The sequence below is a fragment of the Syzygium oleosum genome, unplaced genomic scaffold (genome assembly GCF_021117445.2).
Source record: "Syzygium oleosum isolate NSW1041296 unplaced genomic scaffold, Sole_v2.1 Sole_v2.03, whole genome shotgun sequence".
In the NCBI taxonomy this organism is placed as follows: Eukaryota; Viridiplantae; Streptophyta; class Magnoliopsida; order Myrtales; family Myrtaceae; genus Syzygium; species Syzygium oleosum.
In genome coordinates this window covers 4,093,110-4,113,971 of record NW_026607487.1, presented here as the reverse complement: position 1 = coordinate 4,113,971, position 20,862 = coordinate 4,093,110, and the positions used below count along the sequence as shown (strand labels likewise).

Sequence of the window (20,862 nt, the reverse complement as noted above, 5' to 3'; positions counted from 1 at the left end):
ATTGATCTTTCATAGCTACAGGCCTTAGGTCAAATTTCACAGCTTATCTTGAAAGGAAAACAAAAGCAGATACAAAGTGTTCTCTGATATAACGCACTTTGCTGCTCGCGAGGGAAAGTTCTTTAATAATTCGAGGGTCCTCAATTATTCTGATTTTGAAACAAGCATTGGAAAAAGATGGTCGTACTTCATTAAATATTTAGCATTATGTTGGTAAGACATTCTTTAGAGCAACTCAGGTCGATCACTTATTCTGTAAAGTCTGCACTGCTCGTTACCAAACTCTGCAATCCAAATACTGATATTCAGGAGGGGCCCTTCATTTGCCTCAAAATCGTGATATTCAGGAAGGGCAAGGAGCACTTAGAGAATGGTAATCCGCGGAAATTGCTAATGGGTACGTCACTTCCACTTGAACTTTTTTATTGATAAATGAATCTTATCCACGCAAGACCGATGAAATGTGGATAAACTTCCACTTCAAGCTTGAAACATCCCCAGAATGTCCCAGTGAACAACATAGCGCCCCAAAGACAACAAACACTAGTACTCCCCAAGATGTCCCCGAAAGCTAAACCAACAACTAAAATCAAACTATCCCAAATTGCCCAATATTTTACAATTCCTCTGTTACAGAGCAAAAAACAAAGAAACCACGACCCCTCTGGCCAATAGTATCAATCACTGAATAATATGCCTACAAATGACTCCAATGTTCAGTCTTTCAAAGCTTGATCACCACCACATAAAATAGACCTCTTATTGCCAACGGGAAATGGCTCAGGTTGATAAGGTTCGGACGCTTTGCAGTGATCATGTCTAGGTTCAATTTCCACTACCAGTAACCCCCCATTAGTGGGCAATCTATTAGTAAACTAAAAGTCTTCAATTTAAGCCTGTGGGAGGCCCTGGTCTGGGAGTTGGCTAACCTCCTCCCCTCCTAAACTCTTTTTTAACAAAATGAAATTCGACAAGCAGCAACGTTAAAGCCTTATAACAAACGTTGTACTTGTAAAAACTATTAATGAGCCAACCTTGTGTAGCCGCCGAAACATGTCAATTAAGGACATAATGGATGAAAATTTCCTCTAATTAGGTGCGCGCATCTAGAGATAAAGATTAGTCAATGATATTTCCTTGACTATAGAGCGAGGTTCACTAAAAAGAACATGTGCATTGGAATGCTCTAAGTTTTAATATTTGATTAACTATTAGACAGCCGCCTAGGAAGACCCATTCATTAAATATTTTGTATTCGAAATCCTTCAGCAAGATGCGTACTTTACTAGCTCTTCATTTAGCCTTTCCATTTGCTTACCTTGATCTTTTTTAGTAGCAGGGAGCATCCTCTCGCCATTTTTGCCAATTGGATTTCCACGGTGATGGGGCAAAGTCTGACCGAGGCAAGAAATGGGATGCACCGTTGTGTTTATCCCTTTGCATTGTTTGTTCTGCTGATTCTTCTGTCTACTTATGCATTTCATGACGTTTCATATCGTTCCTTTCCTAACCATCCTGAGAAGGAGAAAAAGAGTGCAGAAAAAGACAGAGTATTTTGGTTCGTCTGTCTCATACGCACAGAAGAAGGTTATCGATGTACTATAACCGTGATCTTTACGGTGTTCGAGGATGATAACTGCATCCCAACTGGCAAGGAATTTGGTTCACAGATTCTCGATGCCATTACACGGTCTAAGATTTCAATCCCCATCATATATCGATATGATATATTCTTGAGCTTTAGAGGCTCAGATACCCGTAAGGGATTCATAGGTTACCTCCACCGTAGACTGGTCAATGCAGGGATTAGGGTGTTCAAGGATGATAACAGCATCCCAACTGGCAAGGAATTTGGTTCACAGATTCTCGATGCCATTACACGGTCTAAGATTTCAATCCCCATCATATCCGAAAACTATGCTTCGAGTAAATGGTGCCTCCTTGAGCTCATTCACATCATGGACAGCCAGAAGAGCACGTCACACATAGTATTGCCCATCTTTTACAAAGTGCACCCATCTCATGTGCGGTATCTCAAGGGAAGTTTTGGGAAGGCCTTCCATTCGCGGAAAAAATGTTTTGACGAGAAGGTTATCCAGGAAGGGCAACGAGCACTAAGAGAAGTGAGTCAATTACATGGATGGGAATCTGAGAACATTGCTAATGGGTACTTCACTTCCACCTTAACTTTTTGCTTTTTGATAAAAGTATTCTTATTCTGGTAAAACTGGTGTAATATGGATGAATACTTCCACTTCCACTAGTACTCCCTGAAAACTCAACCAACAACTAAAACCAAAGTATCCCATTGTGCGCAAGAATTATACGATAGTCTCTACTCCAGAGTAAAAGCAAAGAAACCACAACCCCTCCGACCGATAGTATTCAACCACTAAATAATATGCCCACAAATGACTCCAATGCTCAGTCTTCAAAAATTTGATCACCACCAAATAAGGTTGACCTCCTATTGCCCACGGGGGCTTAGCTCAGTTGATTAGGATCAGACACTTTGTATTCACCACGTCTAATGTCCATTTCCGCTACCAGTAATCCCCCATTGAAAGGTGATTTGTAAGACAACTATAAGTCCTCGATGTAGGCCTGTGTGATGCCTTGACCTTGGACCGGGGAAAATCGGCCTCCTATCCTTCAACTAGCAGCAACCTTAAGCTTTATAAAAAAGATTATACTTCAAAAACTCTTTATGAGCCGGCTGCACCACCTTATTTTCAACAAGATACATCTATTGGCAGAAAAGGAAGGAGAAAAAAACGAAATGACTGCTACACCATCATCCTTTGTTGTTATTTGTAAAACAAAACATTTTGCATTTTTATTGACGCCATTCATCCTTCACATATATTTGGCTGTCTTTTGATGAGATTAAGTATAACCAAGAAGTTTTAAGGGATAAGTACACTAGAAGTCCTAAAACTTATCACAAAAGTGCAATTGAGTCCTAAAACTTTCAAAAAGTGCAAATAAGTCATAAAACTTATTATGAAAGTGCACTTGAGTCCTAAAACTTTCAAAAAGTGCAAATAAGTCCTAAAACTTGTCATGAAAGTGCAAACAAATCTTAAAACTTGTCACAAAAATGCAAACAAGTCCTAAAACTTTCAAAAAGTACAATCAATGGAAGGACTTGATTGAACCAATTTATCAAGTTTTAGGACTTGTTTGCACTTTCGTGACAAGTTTTAGGACTTGTTTGCACTTTTTTAAAGTTTTAGGACTCAAGTGCACTTTCGTGACAAGTTTTAGGACTTGTTTGCACTTTTTGAAAGTTTTAGGATTCAATTGCACTTTCGTGACAAGTTTTAAGACTTTGAATGCACTTATCCCAAGTTTTAATGAGCTTCGTTGTTTGACAGGCACGAAGTCGAATTAGTGGAGAAAGTCATCAAAGATGTTTTGAGCAAATTGGGACATGATTATCGGCTTGATGTTACTGAGCACTTAGTTGGAATTGGTGATCATGTGAAGAGAATTAAGAATTGGGTCAACAATCCTGCCAGTGATGCTCGAATGATTGGAATCTATGGCATGGGAGGGATCGGTAAAACGACTCTTGCCAAGGTCATCTACAACGAGCTATCAAATGACTTTGTGCATCGTAGCTTCCTTCTAGATATTCGAGAAACGGCTCATCGCAATGGTATTCCTTATCTACAAAATCAACTAATTAAGGATATACTACAAATCGAACATCAAGTTTCGACAGTTGACAATGGAATAAGTTTGATCAAATCTAGATTCAAAGGAGAAAAGGTTCTCATTCTTCTAGATGATATAGATCGCAAAGATCACCTAAATGCTTTGGCTAGAGAGCGTAATTGGTTTACTTCGGGAAGTATTATCATTGTTACAACTAGAAATAAAGTTGTTCTTGATCAATCTAAATTTGAGGTAGACTACAAATGTGAATTGAATGAAATGGATGAGGTGCAATCTTTGCTTTTATTTAATAGACATGCATTTCGTATGAACCATTCTTCGAAAGACTTCGAGGGTATCTCTCGTGATATCATATCCAACATGGGTGGACTTCCTTTGGCTATCGAGGTTGTAGGTTCATCCTTGTATGGAAAAATGGATCCAAAAGTATGGCAAGATATTCTGAAGAAATTAAGAAAAGAACCACATAGAGATGTCCAAAAGATATTGAAGATAAGTTATGATGCATTAGAAGATGCACATAAGCAGATCTTTCTCGACATTGCTTGTTTCTTTATTGGCGAAGAGAGCAAATTCGCCATTTACATGTGGGATGACCGTGAATTTTATCCAAGTGAAGGAATTGAAGAGTTGAAGCTAAGATGCTTAATAAAAGTTGATAAGGATTGTAAGTTAAGGATGCATGATCAACTAAGAGATCTTGGAAGGAATATTATTCGCCTAGAAGGACCGCTTGGAGATCGTAGCAGATTATGGGCCAACGAGGAAGCCTCCAGAGTACTAATGGAAAAAAAGGTAACACATGGCACTCCTTTTTCTTTCCCTCTCCCTTATGTTCTCATATATTTTAATCTTATCTATTCTCTAACATTTATCTACTATGAACAAATGCTCCTCCTCTTTTAAGAAAAAATTCCATTCATGATTCATGTCCATCACAGAGTAATTGTGACAGCTCATTGTATTATAGATATTCTAAGGATGAAGAAGTTATATTATCTCGTGATGCTTACCAAATAGAACATCTCAGATATTCAAAATTCATTAATGTAAATCATATCTGTTGGATATATAATTTGCAACAAATTCAAGATCAATTAACTATGATGCTACACTAGAAATCTCTCGTTTACTAAAAGCTTGTAATTTCCGCTTTTTGGAAAATCTCCCGATATTGTCGGTGATAAGCTCCACTTTTGTCACGTTTCTAGATTATCTGCGTATAATTTCCACATGCATCAAGTGCCACATGCATCAGTTGTCTCGGGCATTACTTGCCTCATGCATCTTTTGATTATTTATTCTTTAAGGAAGGGATTTGGCTTTTGATTTGTCAATTTGAAATAATTCACGATCAAATTATGATGATAACTTGAATCAATTTTAAAAGATGCACGAGTTAACTTTATGGTAATAATATAATAGAGCGTTGACGTTATGCCTGTAAAGAGTTTTGTAGACATTAAGAAAACTTCAAGAACAAAAATAACACCATTACTAGGTCGAAGTTTTCTTTAATGTCTGACATGCATTTTCTTGAATAGGTTGAATGAGGGGCACTACTGGCTTGAAAATTCTTTGCTCTAAGAATGCATTAACAAATAAAAGCTGATTTATAATTTTTAATTCGCCCCTTAGGAAAGCGTGCGCACCAACAATTTTAATTAAGATACCTCTAGCAAACAAATTTACCAAAAGTGGGTACCTAGCTATGTAAATTCCATAGCGGTGAAATATACCATTAACTATCATTGCCAGGTGAGACACGAGCTTAACTAAAACAGGCAACTATTTGAAATTAAAAGTGTAAGGAATCAAACTCTTATCATGCGTCTAATCTACATACGTAAGCACGTTCCTTAACGAGATGCCTCGGGTTGCCCCACAGATATTTCGGCCAAATCTTTCTGGAAAAACTATCTAATGCACCCAACCGTACGAACCAAACATTTCGACCACTAAAAATTTTTCACAACAAAATTTAAAATACTATCTCGAATTTTAAAAGATTATCAAAAAATTTAAATGTGAGTTTATGTATCAATATTTAGATATGACGGGGGCAAAAAGATAACAAATTATGTCGAGTCCAATATTTAGAAAAGCAAAAACTAAAAAATTAAAAGTTCATCTAAGATTCGGTTGATCGATTGGATGTACAGGGAACTGAAAGGATCCAGGCAATTCGTCTCGACCAACAATATGGTCATCTCCAAACATACAAAAGTGAACAGTTTAAGAACATGCAAAGCTTAAGGTTCCTTCAATTGAGGCGGGCGACTTTCAGTGGAGACTTTAACAACCTGTTTCGTGAATTAAGATGGCTTCGGTGGTTTGACATTGAATCCGATCTGTGGTTCTTTTTGCGGACCAACTTGCATCTACCGAATTTAAGGGTGCTGGAGTTGTCATTTGACCAGAAAACAAAGCATTGGACAGGATGGAGTTCAATCAAGGTAAGATGGAAAAAAGAGATCCTCTATAATTTTGTTTGTGTTTTTTTGTCGATCAACTCAATTTTTGATAGCTAATTCTTCTTTTGTATAGACGGCAAAGCGGCTGAAAGTTCTCCACCTAGCACATTGCAATTATTTAAGATGTACTCCTGATCTGTCAACTTTCACAGAATTGGAAATTCTCATCGTGAAAAAAAGTCCCAGACTCGAGCAAGTGCACCCTTCTATTGGCAAAGTCAAGAGCCTCATTTCCCTGGACTTGAGTGATTGTGGCAGTCTCAAGGAGTTACCAAGAGAAGTGGGCGAATTAGAAGAACTAAAAGAACTTAGTTTAGATTTTGCTGGAATTGCAAAATTTCCTACTTCAATCGGTTCTTTAAGGAAGCTAGAGAAACTGAGTTGCGGGGGTTGTCGGTCATTGAGAGAAATCCCTGGCTCAATCGGTGAGTTATCTTCACTCAAGGTACTTGACATCACTAGAGCACCGATATTTGAACTGCCAGAAAGCATCCAGAGTCTTTCTTCTCTTCAACACCTTAGCCTATGGGGTTGTCACGAGCTTCGGTCGCTGCCAAAGCTTCCTTCCAGCTTAACATATCTGACAATCTCTTGTCAAAGTCCCAGGTTGCCCAAACTTTCTTACCTAATCCACCTAGAAGAACTTCATCTTTACGGATGCAATCAACTTGAATCCATCCCGGAGCTTCCCTCAAGACCCTTGAAGCTTTGTGTCGACTCTTGTAACAAGCTAATATTTGCTAAGCTTGACCGATCCAAGTACTTGGAAGAGTTGTCGATAAAAAACTGCAGTTCCATAAAAAGATTGGACCTTTCACAATTAAGTCATTTGAAACGCTTACACATTGAGGATTGCAACAATTTAGTTGAGATTCAAGGCTATGATGAATTGGAGTCCTTGGAGGAAATAGTTATATATCGCTGCAAGTCCATTGAAAGGATGATCCTTCCAGGATTACAGTGTTTGAAGCAATTGAAGGTTAGCTCTTGCGACAATCTAGTCGAAATTCAAGGCCTTGATATGGCAAAGTCGTTAGAGGCATTAGATATCTCTGATTGTGGATCCTTTGAAAGATTACCCGACCTATCATGTTTTGCGACCCTAACAGAGTTGAACCTAGCAGGGTGCAAAGCCCTAAAGACACTACCAAACCTATCGAAATTTGAAAATTTAGAGAATTTAACGATGAGGTATCTGCTGGGTGTCACGGAGATTGTTGGGGTGGAGGATTCAAAATCTCTAACACACATAGATATCACGGGATGCAAATCAATGGAGATTTTGCCAGATTTGTCGGGCTGTGAGAAGTTACAATCTCTAGTGTTACGAGACTGCAAGAAACTCACTCAGCTTCAAGGACTTGAAAAGTTGAATTTAATTTATTTGGATATTTCCGGGTGTGACTCATTGGAGACGATACCGAAGCTACCTGGAACACGCATCTTTAGAAATTACGAAAGAGCATGGTATGAAGTTCACTACGGAAATATTATACTGCGATGATAATGACGTGATGAATCTTATATCCAAATTACAATATTGAGACAAGTGATGGTTCCTTAATAGAGGTAAATAAGAGGTGAACTATCATTTTTTTATAGGAAAAAAACCACCAAAAATCCCAAATTTTACCACTTGTGACACATTTACCCCGAACTTTTTTTTGTGCCATGAAAAATCTCAAATTATGCAACTTGTGACACATTTACCCCAATATACTGTAGCCTAGAGCATTTTAGTCTTTTTTCCCTTTTTCTATTTTTTTTCTTTTTCGGGCGGGGGCTGCCCTCGCCGGCGAGGTCTCCGGCGACCTCGCCTGGGCAAGGCGAGGGCTGCCCGTCGGCGTCGGGCGAGGGCTTCCCTCGCCCCGCCCAGGCAAGGGTTGCCCTCGCCCGACACCAGCAAGGGCAGCCCTCTCCTGACACCGGCAAGGGCAGCCCTTACCTGGGTGGGGCGAGGGTTCCTCGTCCTCGCCTGGACGAGGCGAGGGCTGCTTGCCGGCGTCGGGTGAGGGCTTCCCTCGCCTTGCCCAAACGAGGGCTGCCCTCGCCGGCGTCGGGCGAGGGTCCCTCGCCCTCGCCGGAAAAAAAAAAAACAGAAAAAGACTAAAATGCCCTAGACTACAGTATATTAGAGTAAATGTGTCACAAGTTGTATAGTTTGGGATTTTTCATGGCACAAAAAAAAGTTCGGGGTAAATATGTCACAAGTGGTAAAGTTTGGAATTTTTGGTGGTTTTTTCCCTTTTTTATATGAGATTCATGATATACTTTTCATCACTATCTTCTTTTGACAAGAAAGTTTTCCTTGACAGGGTTCTGTAATTTCCTGAATTTCATAGTCTTACATAATCAAAGGAGTGGAGGTGTTGGTCGTAGAAGCTGACATGAAGCCAAGATCAAGATGTAAACCAAAATATGGGTCTACGAACAATAGAAGACATTGGTCATCTAGTAAGATTCTTCATTCAACGAGAGCAAATAGAGTAATATTCTTCTCGAAGCTATATTTGTTAAGAATGATTTGATCCACACTGAGTATTTATTTAATTAATTTTGGAAACTCCGGACTTGCCTACGAATACTTGCTTTCGATTGCATTACAGCAAAGTTTCTTGTTCACCCTTCCGTTGATAACTTCAATGAATGAAAATATTAACATAAGTAAATCAGAATTACCTAGTGTCCCTCACGGAAAATTCAGGATTTGACTTCTTCATCTATAGGCCGATGATCTTCTGCCCCTCAATATTGTAAACTGTGCCTAGAATCCATTTTTCGCTCTGTCCAAAATTAATTTTTTTTCTTTGGAAAAAATCTTTGGCCAATTTGAATTCCTTGGGAGTTCTTTTGCATGTTGTCATGGATCATTTTGTCACATGATTGATTTGGTCTGGCTAACTTGGCTGAGAAAGTTCAAATTCCATACCAGAGACCCGATCAAATGAAGAAGAGGGATTTTGCTGAGGAAGCATTAGCAACAGGTGGAGGGCCATCTTGTGTGCCAGCCTTGAAGAGGCTCATGGGCCAACTGAAGTGTCCTGAGGAAATTTTATGCTTGTGAAGATAACACTTAATCTGGTCTCAACTGAACATACCTGAATGATTGTGAATGTAATCTTTTCATTTGAATCTGCTTTTTGTATGCTCATTAGGTTTTACCTCTCTGTTAATCAAATTCGTACATGCTGACTTTTCAATTGATTGTGAAGATTGTGTTTGATGCAGTTGCATTCTAATGACGCCACTCCTGAACATGATGAGGCTCTGCAGAGGGAGATTTGCGCTGCCGGTCGTAACTATGAAAGAGTAACTTGTGTACTTATACTATATGAGCGGTGGAATTTCACCTTTGAATCTGTACACAAGGATGCATGACTACAATCTCCTCCATTTTTTATATTATTCGCATCAGTTTTGTTCCTAATCACAAACAAGGAAAGTGTTGCTAATTGCTTAGTTCTCCCAAGCCTGTTGTTTTCTTTTTCATCGGCGGCTAATTAAGTCGGTTGATTGAGGTCCAACTGTGAACCAATCAGAGACACCTGGAATGTGTGGCGAGATATGTCCCAAGATTTTGGTGTTGGTGCAAATTATGCTTATGCATTGGTGCCTTATCTTTCACGGGGAAAATTGTGATGCTACGATCTCAAATATCTTCATTTATTGATAATTAGTTAGTCCTATCCTTCTTTTGTAGATTCAAGCTGCATTCGTGAAATTTGGAGAATGTCCCAAAACACCACGAAATGGAGATGCGGGCAGGATCGAGCTATGGCGCGAGACATTGTAGAAAGCCGTTCAAAAGTTCCTTAACTATTGGCATTGATCGTGCGCCCAGTGTTGTTAATACTCTTCATAGGATTCTTGATATAAAAGCTCAAGAGAAGTCCAAGTAGCTTGTTGAGCCAAGTTCAAATCTACAAGTACTAAATCATATAAAACGTGGATCTAGTTAACGAGTCAAAACACTTGTTAAGCATTCTCGACATGAACTAGTTGCTTAACTAGTGCCTCGGCAGTTGTTATTTACAATTGACAAAGTAATAGTTTCTTAATTTACCTTTTTTTACCTTCGTATACTCATTTCGATAGACCGATCTCCAAAAAAATCCAGTAACACAGTGTTTCTTACACTACTTTCGTCTTTGGCCGGAAAAAAACACCAAGTTCTCGAAGTGTCGCCTGTAGAAATGACCGTTTCCAGTCTTCCTGTTAGTGTCCGAAAAAGAGAAAAAAATGAACGTTTCTACTGCTGTGATAGTGTTATTGAAGCAACAAATCAAAAGGCAAAAAATCAGTTGCAATGCAAAATCTTCTACAAATCAGTATTAAGATAACATATCAAGCAGAGTATCCGCAAGTTGATCATTTGAAGATCTTTTCTGATTTGTCTTTTATTCAATTTCCTTGTAAATCAAATTGTATATTTTATCTTTAACTTCTACTATAATTATAGGTGATGATATCTCTATTATACTGTACAACATATCAATGAAAAGCAACGCTTCATCAACTCAATTTTTTATTTTCTTTAGTTGTGCATAGAATAATAAACTTTTTTCATTTTACCAATTTACCGTTTTGCTTTGGGTCTATTTGATGTTATTTTGCACGTCGAATGATTCAGGCATTCCAGCAGGCAGTGTCTCTTCCGGAGTCTTCGATTGGATTAGTAGAAATGTCACATTTTACAGCTTATATGTTACGGAACGACGTCCCCAAGAATTTGTTTTTATAATTTTGAGCTGAATATAAAGATACATATATGAAACTTGGTTCTGATATTTTGTGATAACAACTTTGGTTAGCACATGAAGGAACGTTATATTGCGTTCTTTTCCCTTTTTCTGATGATGTAGGACCGCTGCTTCAGTGAAGAAACTCTAAACATGTGAGGACCGTGTTAATTAACGTAAGTGGAGTTAGATAAGGTGCATGAAAGCTGATTCAGACACCAACTTATCGCTAAATTAAACGTAATTAATGTAATGAATTAAGAAAACTGCAGGTTGAAGTATGGGTGGCGAAATGCATTTTCTGTCACTAATAATGTGATTGTGTGAAGATCGATTCCATAACATAGGCTTAATCCACGTGTGCAAGTTCTTTGTGAATCGCTAAACTGATCACCTGGGTAATTTCGGGGGAAAATAATCATGATTTAGGGGAAATTATTCAATCACTCCTAAATTTATTGTATGAATGTCAATTCAATCCTAAATTTTTCAATTTTGCTAATTTAGTCCTAAACATTTCCATGAGGTTCCAATGTAGTCCTTTTCAGCCAATTCTCATAGGAAATTGCTGACATGGCGGTGTGCCACGTAAGAGAACCGATGATGATTGTCTAGTCACATCAGCGATTTCCAAGGAAAATTTTACCAAAACGACAATACTGGAATTTCACGCAAAAATTTTGGACTAAATTTTGCATTGGCATTCATGCAATAGATTTAGCACCGATTGGATAATTTTTCCTCATGAGTCATGACATTTGAATCAACAAAATGAGAAGATTTTTTTTCCCACCTTGAAGTTGTCCCCATTTTCCCACAGAGTAGAATTTACAATTCGGTTCTCATCTTGGGGGGCTGTCCTGGTCATAATCGACATAAGTGGGTTCCAGAAGTAATGTTACTAACTTCTCTTTGAAATTGAAAGCGACTTATTGTTAATATGACTAGTCTTTCTATGCTTATCTAATCATCTTGTCGTGCAATTGAGTAAAACATGCGATTGATTAGCAGTTCCCTTCTACGAGGACATAGAAAGACAATGATTTACGATTTAACTAGACAATAATTAGCCAGATCCCGGGAATCACGGGCAAAGACTAGATGTGCCATGTCCAAGTCGTACCTAAAACCTTAATTGATGCAAAAGTAACCCTTCCCATCATTAAGTGGAGAGTATATGATGGAGCATAATAGACCAAGCTAGCTAGTTGCTGATAAATCTCATGACAAATTAGCTGATATTTGGGTTTTGGAATTAGAAAGAACAAAATGGAATGAGTGAAATTGCGCAAGACAAGCATCAAATCAAAGCAGATATCAATCAACTAGTTCTCGGGCCTGAGGTCAAATGTCGTGACTCATCTTCAAAGGAAAACAAAGAGGGAAGCAATACTTGTTTCCACGCCATGTTGGATGAATCCCTCAATTCCTCGTAAAGGTCTCGTGGCATCGTAAATGTACATACATGAGAAAGTCTTTTGTATGACATTTATATCAAGTGACATGTCGATTTGATGTATTACATCTTATTGTGTATCCTCAGTATTCAACACATACTCACAACCACATCAACATGTCACGTAACATAACGTTACATAAAAAATTTTCTATACCTAGATCACACCTTGAAGTGAAGTCACCTAACTATTCAGTAAAGTCATACTGCTCGTACCTAGCTCTGCAATCCATGAGCTGGACCTGAGCGCCAATACTCATCGGACATAAAGTGCGGATCTGCATTACAGCACTGGTCATGCACAGGATGCAATCATAAATCTGAAGTGCTCCATTACAGGCCCCGTTACCGTAGCAGATCGGGGTCGACCCTGGCCACGGGGATTGCTAGTAATAACTGAACTTATTGTATGCTGTGTTGTCCCTTAAATGGTGATGAACATCGTCTAGAAATGTTTGAAGAGATCGGTGCCCTGATAAGCCGACGTGTTGCAAATATACTGCACCATCCATGTGTCCGGGTCACCCCTCGCGAGCCCGCAAATGCAGAGGAGCATGAAAATTGCAGTCGCTGCAGGTCTATCGAGAATAGCCATTGCCATGACCAGTTCGCTACCCAGACACGAGACAAGGTTCAACATATAAAGAGGACAAGTGCTCGTGCTGTGTACGTAGCTGTAGATCCCTCGTCCTTGCCTCGTTACTTGATTCCATTAGCCGAATTCGTCTGCCTTTCTAAAACTTCTAATGAAATAATTTAATCGTGATGATCACTTATCACAATGCTAGAGAAAGCTAATGATTTCTTGCTTTCATCCAAAGGACGATTTCCAGCTTATTCCAAGCCTCTATCCGGCCGAAGATACGAAATGTGGAAACTTGCATGCGTCGTTCTCATAACTCACCGTCTTGAATTTTGAAGCTAACGCAGAGCATGCTATGGAAGGAGGCTCTCACTCCTTTAATCGTTCAGTGTATTAGCAACTTAGATATAGTGAGTCTATGCTTTGAGAAAAATTCTAGGAGCACGTACAAAAAATAACTTTTACAGAAAACTTATCTACAAATCGACATCGTAAAATGTACGTACGTTGAATGTTTAAGTACGTTAATCCGTTTGTGTGCGTCTTCGACTTAAAATAACCACGCAATATCTGCTATAACTCTTGTTAAACAAAGTACCTGAAAAGCTCAATTTACTGAAGTATGCTTGAATGTTTTCAGATGTATTTGGTCCCGGTCTGTTGTGCCAGAACGCTATTGCCCATGCAGCTGTAAGAAATCTAGTTACTAACTGGAACTATAGGCAAGTTTTGGGTAGATGCCTTGTCTTGATCCCTGTTTAAATTTAGAAGATTGAATTGTGTATCGCTTAGATTATTTAATGGCTAGGATATTGTGAAATGGGTACGGTTCTTATTCTATTCTATACATGTAATTAAGCAAGTTCAGAATCCACGTAAAACAACGTGTTCAAGAGGGAGTCCTAAGAAATGATATTGTGTTTCATATACAATGTGAGAAAATCCGAGCTCAAAAGCTTAAATTATTAAATTGAGAGACGAAACGCAAAAACAAGTGTGAAGCCTTTTGAGTTAGTGTTTCTATTGGAGAGTTAAGGGCCGTTATGTGCCAACTGACATAAGCTATGTACCATATATCATATCAAACTCGTTAAGTTTTCTCTTGGGCACCTGTTAACCAGTTATATAGGGAAATACTACGATTACCAATACCCAGATTGCATACTCAATCTTGGAAGAATATTTTCTCATTAAGCATGTTTAACAAATTTCCCAGAAGCATTCGTTTACAACTCCCTAAACAATTTGGTCTAACATAGCCAAGTATAGAAATTCCTGAAGAACAATTGATCTTTCATAGCTACAGGCCTTAGGTCAAATTTCACAGCTTATCTTGAAAGGAAAACAAAAGCAGATACAAAGTGTTCTCTGATATAACGCACTTTGCTGCTCGCGAGGGAAAGTTCTTTAATAATTCGAGGGTCCTCAATTATTCTGATTTTGAAACAAGCATTGGAAAAAGATGGTCGTACTTCATTAAATATTTAGCATTATGTTGGTAAGACATTCTTTAGAGCAACTCAGGTCGATCACTTATTCTGTAAAGTCTGCACCGCTCGTTACCTTACTCTGCAATCCAAATACTGAAGCATAGCGCCCGCACTCATCAGACACAAGTCGTCAATTTATCTTTGTATTCCATTCCCCGCATTCATAAATCCTGAGTGCTGAAATGCAGGCTCCATGACCACAACAGATCGGGGTCAACCCAGGCCACGGAGACACGTAATCTTACGCCATATCGTCCATTAAATGACGGGAGAACATTGTTCTAGGTTAATTTTGAAGACATCACGTTCTTTATGCTGTGCTGGGTTGCATGCACTTGACCAAAATTCTCGTGTCTGGATCGCCTCCGCAAATCAGCAAGCGCTAAGAAGCGTGGGAATACTTACAGTTGATCCCTGTCTTCAATGCTGGTGTTACCTTGTTTTACCTGGAGATCGCATTGTCCCTTGCTTTTTTGCGTTGATTCAATTCATGGTCTCTCGCTCTATTTTTTTTTTCGTTTTGCAATGTATTGGGGTGATCACTTATCACAATGCCAGCCAGTTATTTCTTGCTTTGATTAAAAAAAAGATTGATATTTGTGCTTTTTTCTAAGCCATTGTTCGGCCAGACATACGAAATATGGAAACTTGCATGTGTCTTTAGCTTCATACGGTGGAGGGACCTGAATTCTAAAGCCGTGGCAAAGCATGTTCTGGAGACAAGGTCACATTGGAGCTCTCTCTAGAGAAGGTAATCCCTTTAGGCATGGATCACACTGGTTTAAACCCCCAATTTGATATGAGCAACACTTTGAAAAATAGCATGCTTTAGTTTTGACAAAAAAAAACATAATTAATTCTTCAATTTGCATATATTAAAGACTTTCACCCTTTTATCAATGTAAAGGATGGAAGCAGGACGAGTGTAATAGGGTATCCGAACGGTCCAAATCCTAATGGGACCTAAATGGATAAAGGGCTTGGGGGAGATTGGACGGGTTTGGGCTTAATTGCTATAAACCTTGTACGATTTGGGACAGATTCGGGATTTTATAGTCGGAAAACCCAATACTTGAAGCCGATATGTATTACCATTAAAATGTCATTTGTTTTTTTTTTTATATTTCTTAGGTGGTTGAGTAAATATATATCATTGTAAAATCTACTAGGATTTGCAACGGGAATTTTTAAATTGTCTTTACTCTATTAAAAATCTCAACATCACTTAACTTAATATAATTTGTGAGAGCTAAGAACAAAATTTAGTATTATAATAGATTTTCCAACGACAGCCACTATTTCACTCCTAGCTTCTAACTATTTTAGATCTTAGATTTTTATGTTCGTAAATTTTAAATTATTCAATCTTATATTTTGGACGTCGTAAGATTCCAATTCGAGATTTACAATGCATGAATTTCAAAGAAATACTTACATTTGCAAGTATGAGGTGGTTTATTATATATTTAACAAGAAATGATTGTTTATTATAAAATCGTGTGGCAAGTTGCAGGTACCTGATGGGAACCGACTATTTTAGTAAGGTGGTTTTGGGATATTATATCAAAACATGTAATGGATTTGGTGTGGGTTTATGGAATAATAGAAAGTTAAGGTAACGGCTTTGGGATGACATTTGCCGTTCCAAACCGATCCCGCTTCCATCCCCATATGAAAGTGCTCTATTGTGGCCGGGCTTTCGTCCATGTAAAAGCGGTCATAAATCAGATAGCTGCTTAGGCTTGTTTACCCATCTACGCTAATTTAGTAGTCAGTGCCTTCACATTTCGACTTATGGTTTTCTCTCCAAACTTTGAAAATAAATAATTGTCATTTAAGTTTCAAAAATTTATGGTATTGAATATTATAAAGTTTATAGTAGGGGATTCATAGATACTTTCTTCTAAAGGAAACCAAAGAAACAACCTTGAGTGGATATTTTTGAATACTTTGAAAAGGTTTCAGGTATTTCGAACTGCATAAATAAACAAAGTGTGTGTGACATTCTGAATTTCGACCCACTTTCAGGATTTATGAAATGATATTATCATCAATGCACTTTCTGTTATATCTCACTCGGAATTGGCCATTCTTGAGAATACTAACCGTTAGGGAATGGTTAGTTAGGATTTCGGTACGCACGACCCAAGAACTCAAACCTAGATCGACACTTCGACCATAAAGATTGACGAGGGGATATTTTGGGCCATTATAGGCCAATCCAAGAATGATTATGGAACAATTTAACAATGTTATACAATTAAGTCACGGGTGATTCCGTTTAATCGTTGTATGCATTCCGAACGTTCCAAAATCAATTTCTAACGATTGTGTCATTCGGAACTAGTGATTAATCCTCGTAATTACATGACAACCGAAGTCACCATGGCTCAAGTAAACTTAAACGTGGATTGATATCAAATCAACCACGGGTCGACACGCGTAAACCCTAAAAGTCGCCCGTTAGTTTGAGATACACGAAAGTCACGTTTGATCGATTTTGGCCAGGAATTGAAATCCGAATTTGGGTATCGAACTTTTAAGGATATCAAAATTATTATTTTGGACGACGCCGCGTTAAGCTCGCTTTATTATCGGTTTGCTCAGGAATTCGCGAAAAAGGGAAATTTGGCTCGGAAATTGGAAAAGACGATTTTACCCATGTGTGTTCTAGAGTTTATTTGTTGAGTGGAAGGACATGTTGGTCTTTTTCCCCTAGTGGCCGAAAATCCTCTTGGACAACTTTGCCTTTGCCCTTTTTGGTTATTTACATAATTGCTCTTCTAGAAACCTTTTTGCAAGATTTAATCTTGGCCTTTGGATGGAACTTGGAGAGCAAGACTTGATCCTAGCCATTAGATCTTTGTTTGGGCATCAAGAACATATCTCAACCCTTAATCTTGATTGAAGTTTTAGCCCTCTTTCTCTCTCTCTTCACTTTCTCTCTTGCTCTCTCTCTCTCTCTTCATTTTCTCTCTCATTCTCTCCCCCTTTTGGCCGTGAGCCTCACCACCACCCACCAGCACCTCACCCCACGTCCCTTGGTCACCGTGGACCACTGTGAGCCGCCCCCAAGCTGCCGTTCACGCCCGGAGCAGCCGCCATTCGCCGGATCGCCGTTTGGCCGCCGCCGTTCGCCGGAAATTCAAGATCTGGCCGTGGCTTGCTGCTGCTGGTTTTGGCTTGGTTTTTAGCTTAAATTAGTGTTAAGTAACTCCCTAAACCTTGATTAGGTTAGTAGGTTACCAATGGATATTGTTTAGAGGTTGTTAGGGTAATTTAGGGGTTATTTTAGGGGTTAATTTAAGGGTTATGGTAGAAGCTGAATTGAGGATTTGTTGGTGGCTGGATTTGATGATTATATGTTGATTTGAATGTTAAGATAGGTAGATTATGTTACTTGAGCTTGATCATATGTTTAATGTTGCTAATTGTGCTTAATTTGGCTAATTATGATTGTTTATTGGTTGTTTTAATTAAATTCGTGGGTTAGTCTTGTGGCTGCAATAATCATGTGGTAGAGGCTGAATTGGATGATTTGGACATTGATCATATGGCCTCCATTGATTCTAAATTGGTTAATGTTAATTTTAGGGCTTAATTAACATGATTATGTGCTAATTTTGATCATACGGTTTATGTTAAATTAGGATGTGATAAAAGTTAATCATATGGCTTATTAGAGATTTGAAGTTGATTGTGTGGCTTTGACAATCGCATGGTTAATTAGTCGATTATGTGCCGATTAAAGGTTTAATGAAGATCGTGTGGTGGATTAGTTGTTTAATGCCGATCGCATGGTTAAATTGTTTAATCATATGGTTAATTTATTTAATCATGGCTGAGTAGTTGACTATGACTTGATTGTGTGGTCGGAATGATGATTTCGTGGCCTAGAACGAAGATCGTGTGGTTGAAATTGATGTTTCATGGTTGATCATGCACTTGATGAATAATCGTAGGATTTTAAAAGTGGATCGTGTGGTTAATTGTGGCTATTGTTTGCTTGGCATGGCATATCGTGATCATATATTGATGTTTGATACAAAAACGAGTGCGATTCATGGCATATTTATTCGTAGTAAATTGCATGTCATAAACACTTGCATTGGCTAATTAAGGAAGATTAAAATTGGCAATGCATGGCTGTTTACGTGTGTGGCCAGAATGAGTTCCGTCTAAGATGAGTTCTAGATGATGCCCGGCGGAAGTTCGGATGCTATCTGGTAACCGACTTGTCGGGAGGGGTTCGATCCCAGACATTACCGATCGCGGTGGAGGCCGGATCGATGCTCCTAAATGGAATGCCATCCGGTACCCGACTTGTCGGGGGAGTTCGATCCCAGACGTTGCCACGCCCAAAGTAGTGGGGTGATGCCTGGCTATGCCGGAAGACCGGCGGGAGTTCGGTGTGACCTATTGTAGGTCATTAATAATCTGGACAACTTCGAGTGTTATGTGCATATGGCATGCTTTGCGCTTGATTATGGGATAAAATCGTGAGGCACGATATGGGACGAGCCGAAGTGATTTCATTTTATAATCGAGACTTGTGTGAATGATTGAGTATGTCTGGATTATTGTTGTTGCTGTTATGCATATTGATAGTATGCTATGGTTGTGATGCAATTTGAGACTTTGCATAGTATGTGGTGCCATTGTTCGTTTGATAAGAACTTACCCTATTGGTTAGAATTGCATGATTATGGTGCCAGAGGTACGTATTGCCCTAGTCGAGGCTTAGGTAGTTTACTTATTGAGATTTTATCTCATTCCCCATTGTTAAACATTTCAGACCCTCGACCTTGATTATGACTGAGCTTCCGCTACGTTTCGGGGTACCAACGGAGATAGAGCATTGGGTGACTGAGTACCCAGTTGGTGAGGATAGGGAGTATCGGAAGTATGAGAGTACAATTTGGGTCGATGATGGTGAGCAGTACTTGACAGCTCACAAGTATATGGCTTGGTTTCTAAGGGATGGAGCTCAGACTTTTGGTCCTCTCCGGGGATTTGATATTCCCCCTGACGATGGTTTAGGAGTGTGGGATCTTATGGAGATTGATCCCCCTGATGGAGCTGTAGTTAATCCTGAGTCTGAACCGATGGTTACGGAAACCACCAGCGTGGTCCGAGGAGTCAGAACCTAAATCAGAGCCTTTGCCGTCTGGTTCTTATAGCGAGGCATCTGACTCGGCTTCGCCAGGAGCACCGCCAGGATGCCGTGGAGGTTTTTGATATGGTTAGAAATCCCTATCTTTTTGGAGCTCCTCTTTTAACTAGAGTAGTGGAGCAGATCAATCACCCTATCCCTTTTTTAGTATGCGTGGTCTGAGTTTGTGGCCTTTAAAAAGGCTTGTATATGTTATCGTTGTATGTGACGTTAAGTTTATAAAATAGTTTATTGGTTTGTTTAAATTGTCTCTCTCTATTATACCGTTTGAATGTTTGTTGAATGGAGTGTTCGTTTGGCTTCCGCGTATATTCTCTTATTCGATGATAACGGGTCGGCGACGAATCCTGGGAGTCGCATTCTTAACGACCGCGGCGGGATGTTACGTGTTCATAGGGTACGGGGCATGACAGTGCGAGTTCATAATAATTTATGAAAAGTCATAAGTTAATGTCTCTATTAGGTAGTTCAATGGGCAGTTGAGGTATCAATGTCAGTTTCCATCTACCATTCCGTCCCATTCTAATTAGCAAAATAGTGTAACGACAGTGAATGGGGCTCTTAGTTTCTTTCCAATCGCTACCTTGCCGACGAAACAAGCACTAAAGTTTAAATTAGGAAATAAATACAAATATTTTAAAATAGAAAACTCTATCCTTGCATATATAGTGGTAACTACAAACATTATGTCAAAACTAGCTTTTTCGCCTCCTTTCTAGCTTATTGCGAATGCTTATTATATTCACGAACTTGGACTATTCTAGCCTTTTGTTTCTTGGGTCGAAGACTAATCTAGTTTGGTGAGCATCTATCGAAAAACTTACCGAATCAATCATAAATCTAAACTTTTCAATTTTATCAATTTATTCCTAAACATCTACGTGAAATTTATTCCTGTCAATCTTCGCAGAAAATCGCTGACATGGCGATCGTGTCATCGCTAGCTGTCCATGCAACACATTACCATATCAGCAATTTTCAATAAAAATTGATCGAAAGAGTACATTGAAATTACGTACAAAAATTTAGAAATAAATTAATAAAATTATAAAATTTAAGATTGAATTACCATTGATAAAATAGACTAAAGAATGACGGAACAATTCTCTTGCATCTATCTATCCACATCGAGTGCACGAACAGAAAACAACAAGAGCATTGGCAAGTGGGAAGACTAATGTAATATGTTATGTTTTGCCAATATTTTGATGGGATGGATGATATTTTTCTCACGGTTCTGTCCGAGTCAACATTCATAGACCATGT

The 20,862-nt window shown here is 38.8% G+C and overlaps 1 protein-coding gene and 1 long non-coding RNA gene across 2 annotated transcripts; both read left to right on the top strand.

Annotated features, from left to right (window-relative positions):
- Positions 1–1,382: 1,382 nt before the first annotated feature.
- Positions 1,383–8,996, top strand: LOC115664188 (disease resistance protein L6-like). The gene is made up of 5 exons (XM_030586129.2): positions 1,383–2,167; positions 3,378–4,476; positions 5,844–6,137; positions 6,229–7,724; positions 8,471–8,996. Exons 1-4 carry the CDS (start codon positions 1,383–1,385, stop codon positions 7,657–7,659), a joined length of 3,609 nt encoding a protein of 1,202 aa, XP_030441989.2. The 3' UTR covers positions 7,660–7,724; positions 8,471–8,996.
- Positions 8,997–9,016: 20 nt separating this feature from the next.
- On the top strand, positions 9,017–9,722 carry LOC130137552 (uncharacterized). Its single transcript, XR_008815958.1, has 2 exons — positions 9,017–9,269; positions 9,384–9,722. It is a non-coding gene; the product is annotated as an uncharacterized LOC130137552 (long non-coding RNA).
- The last annotated feature ends 11,140 nt before the right edge of the window (positions 9,723–20,862 follow it).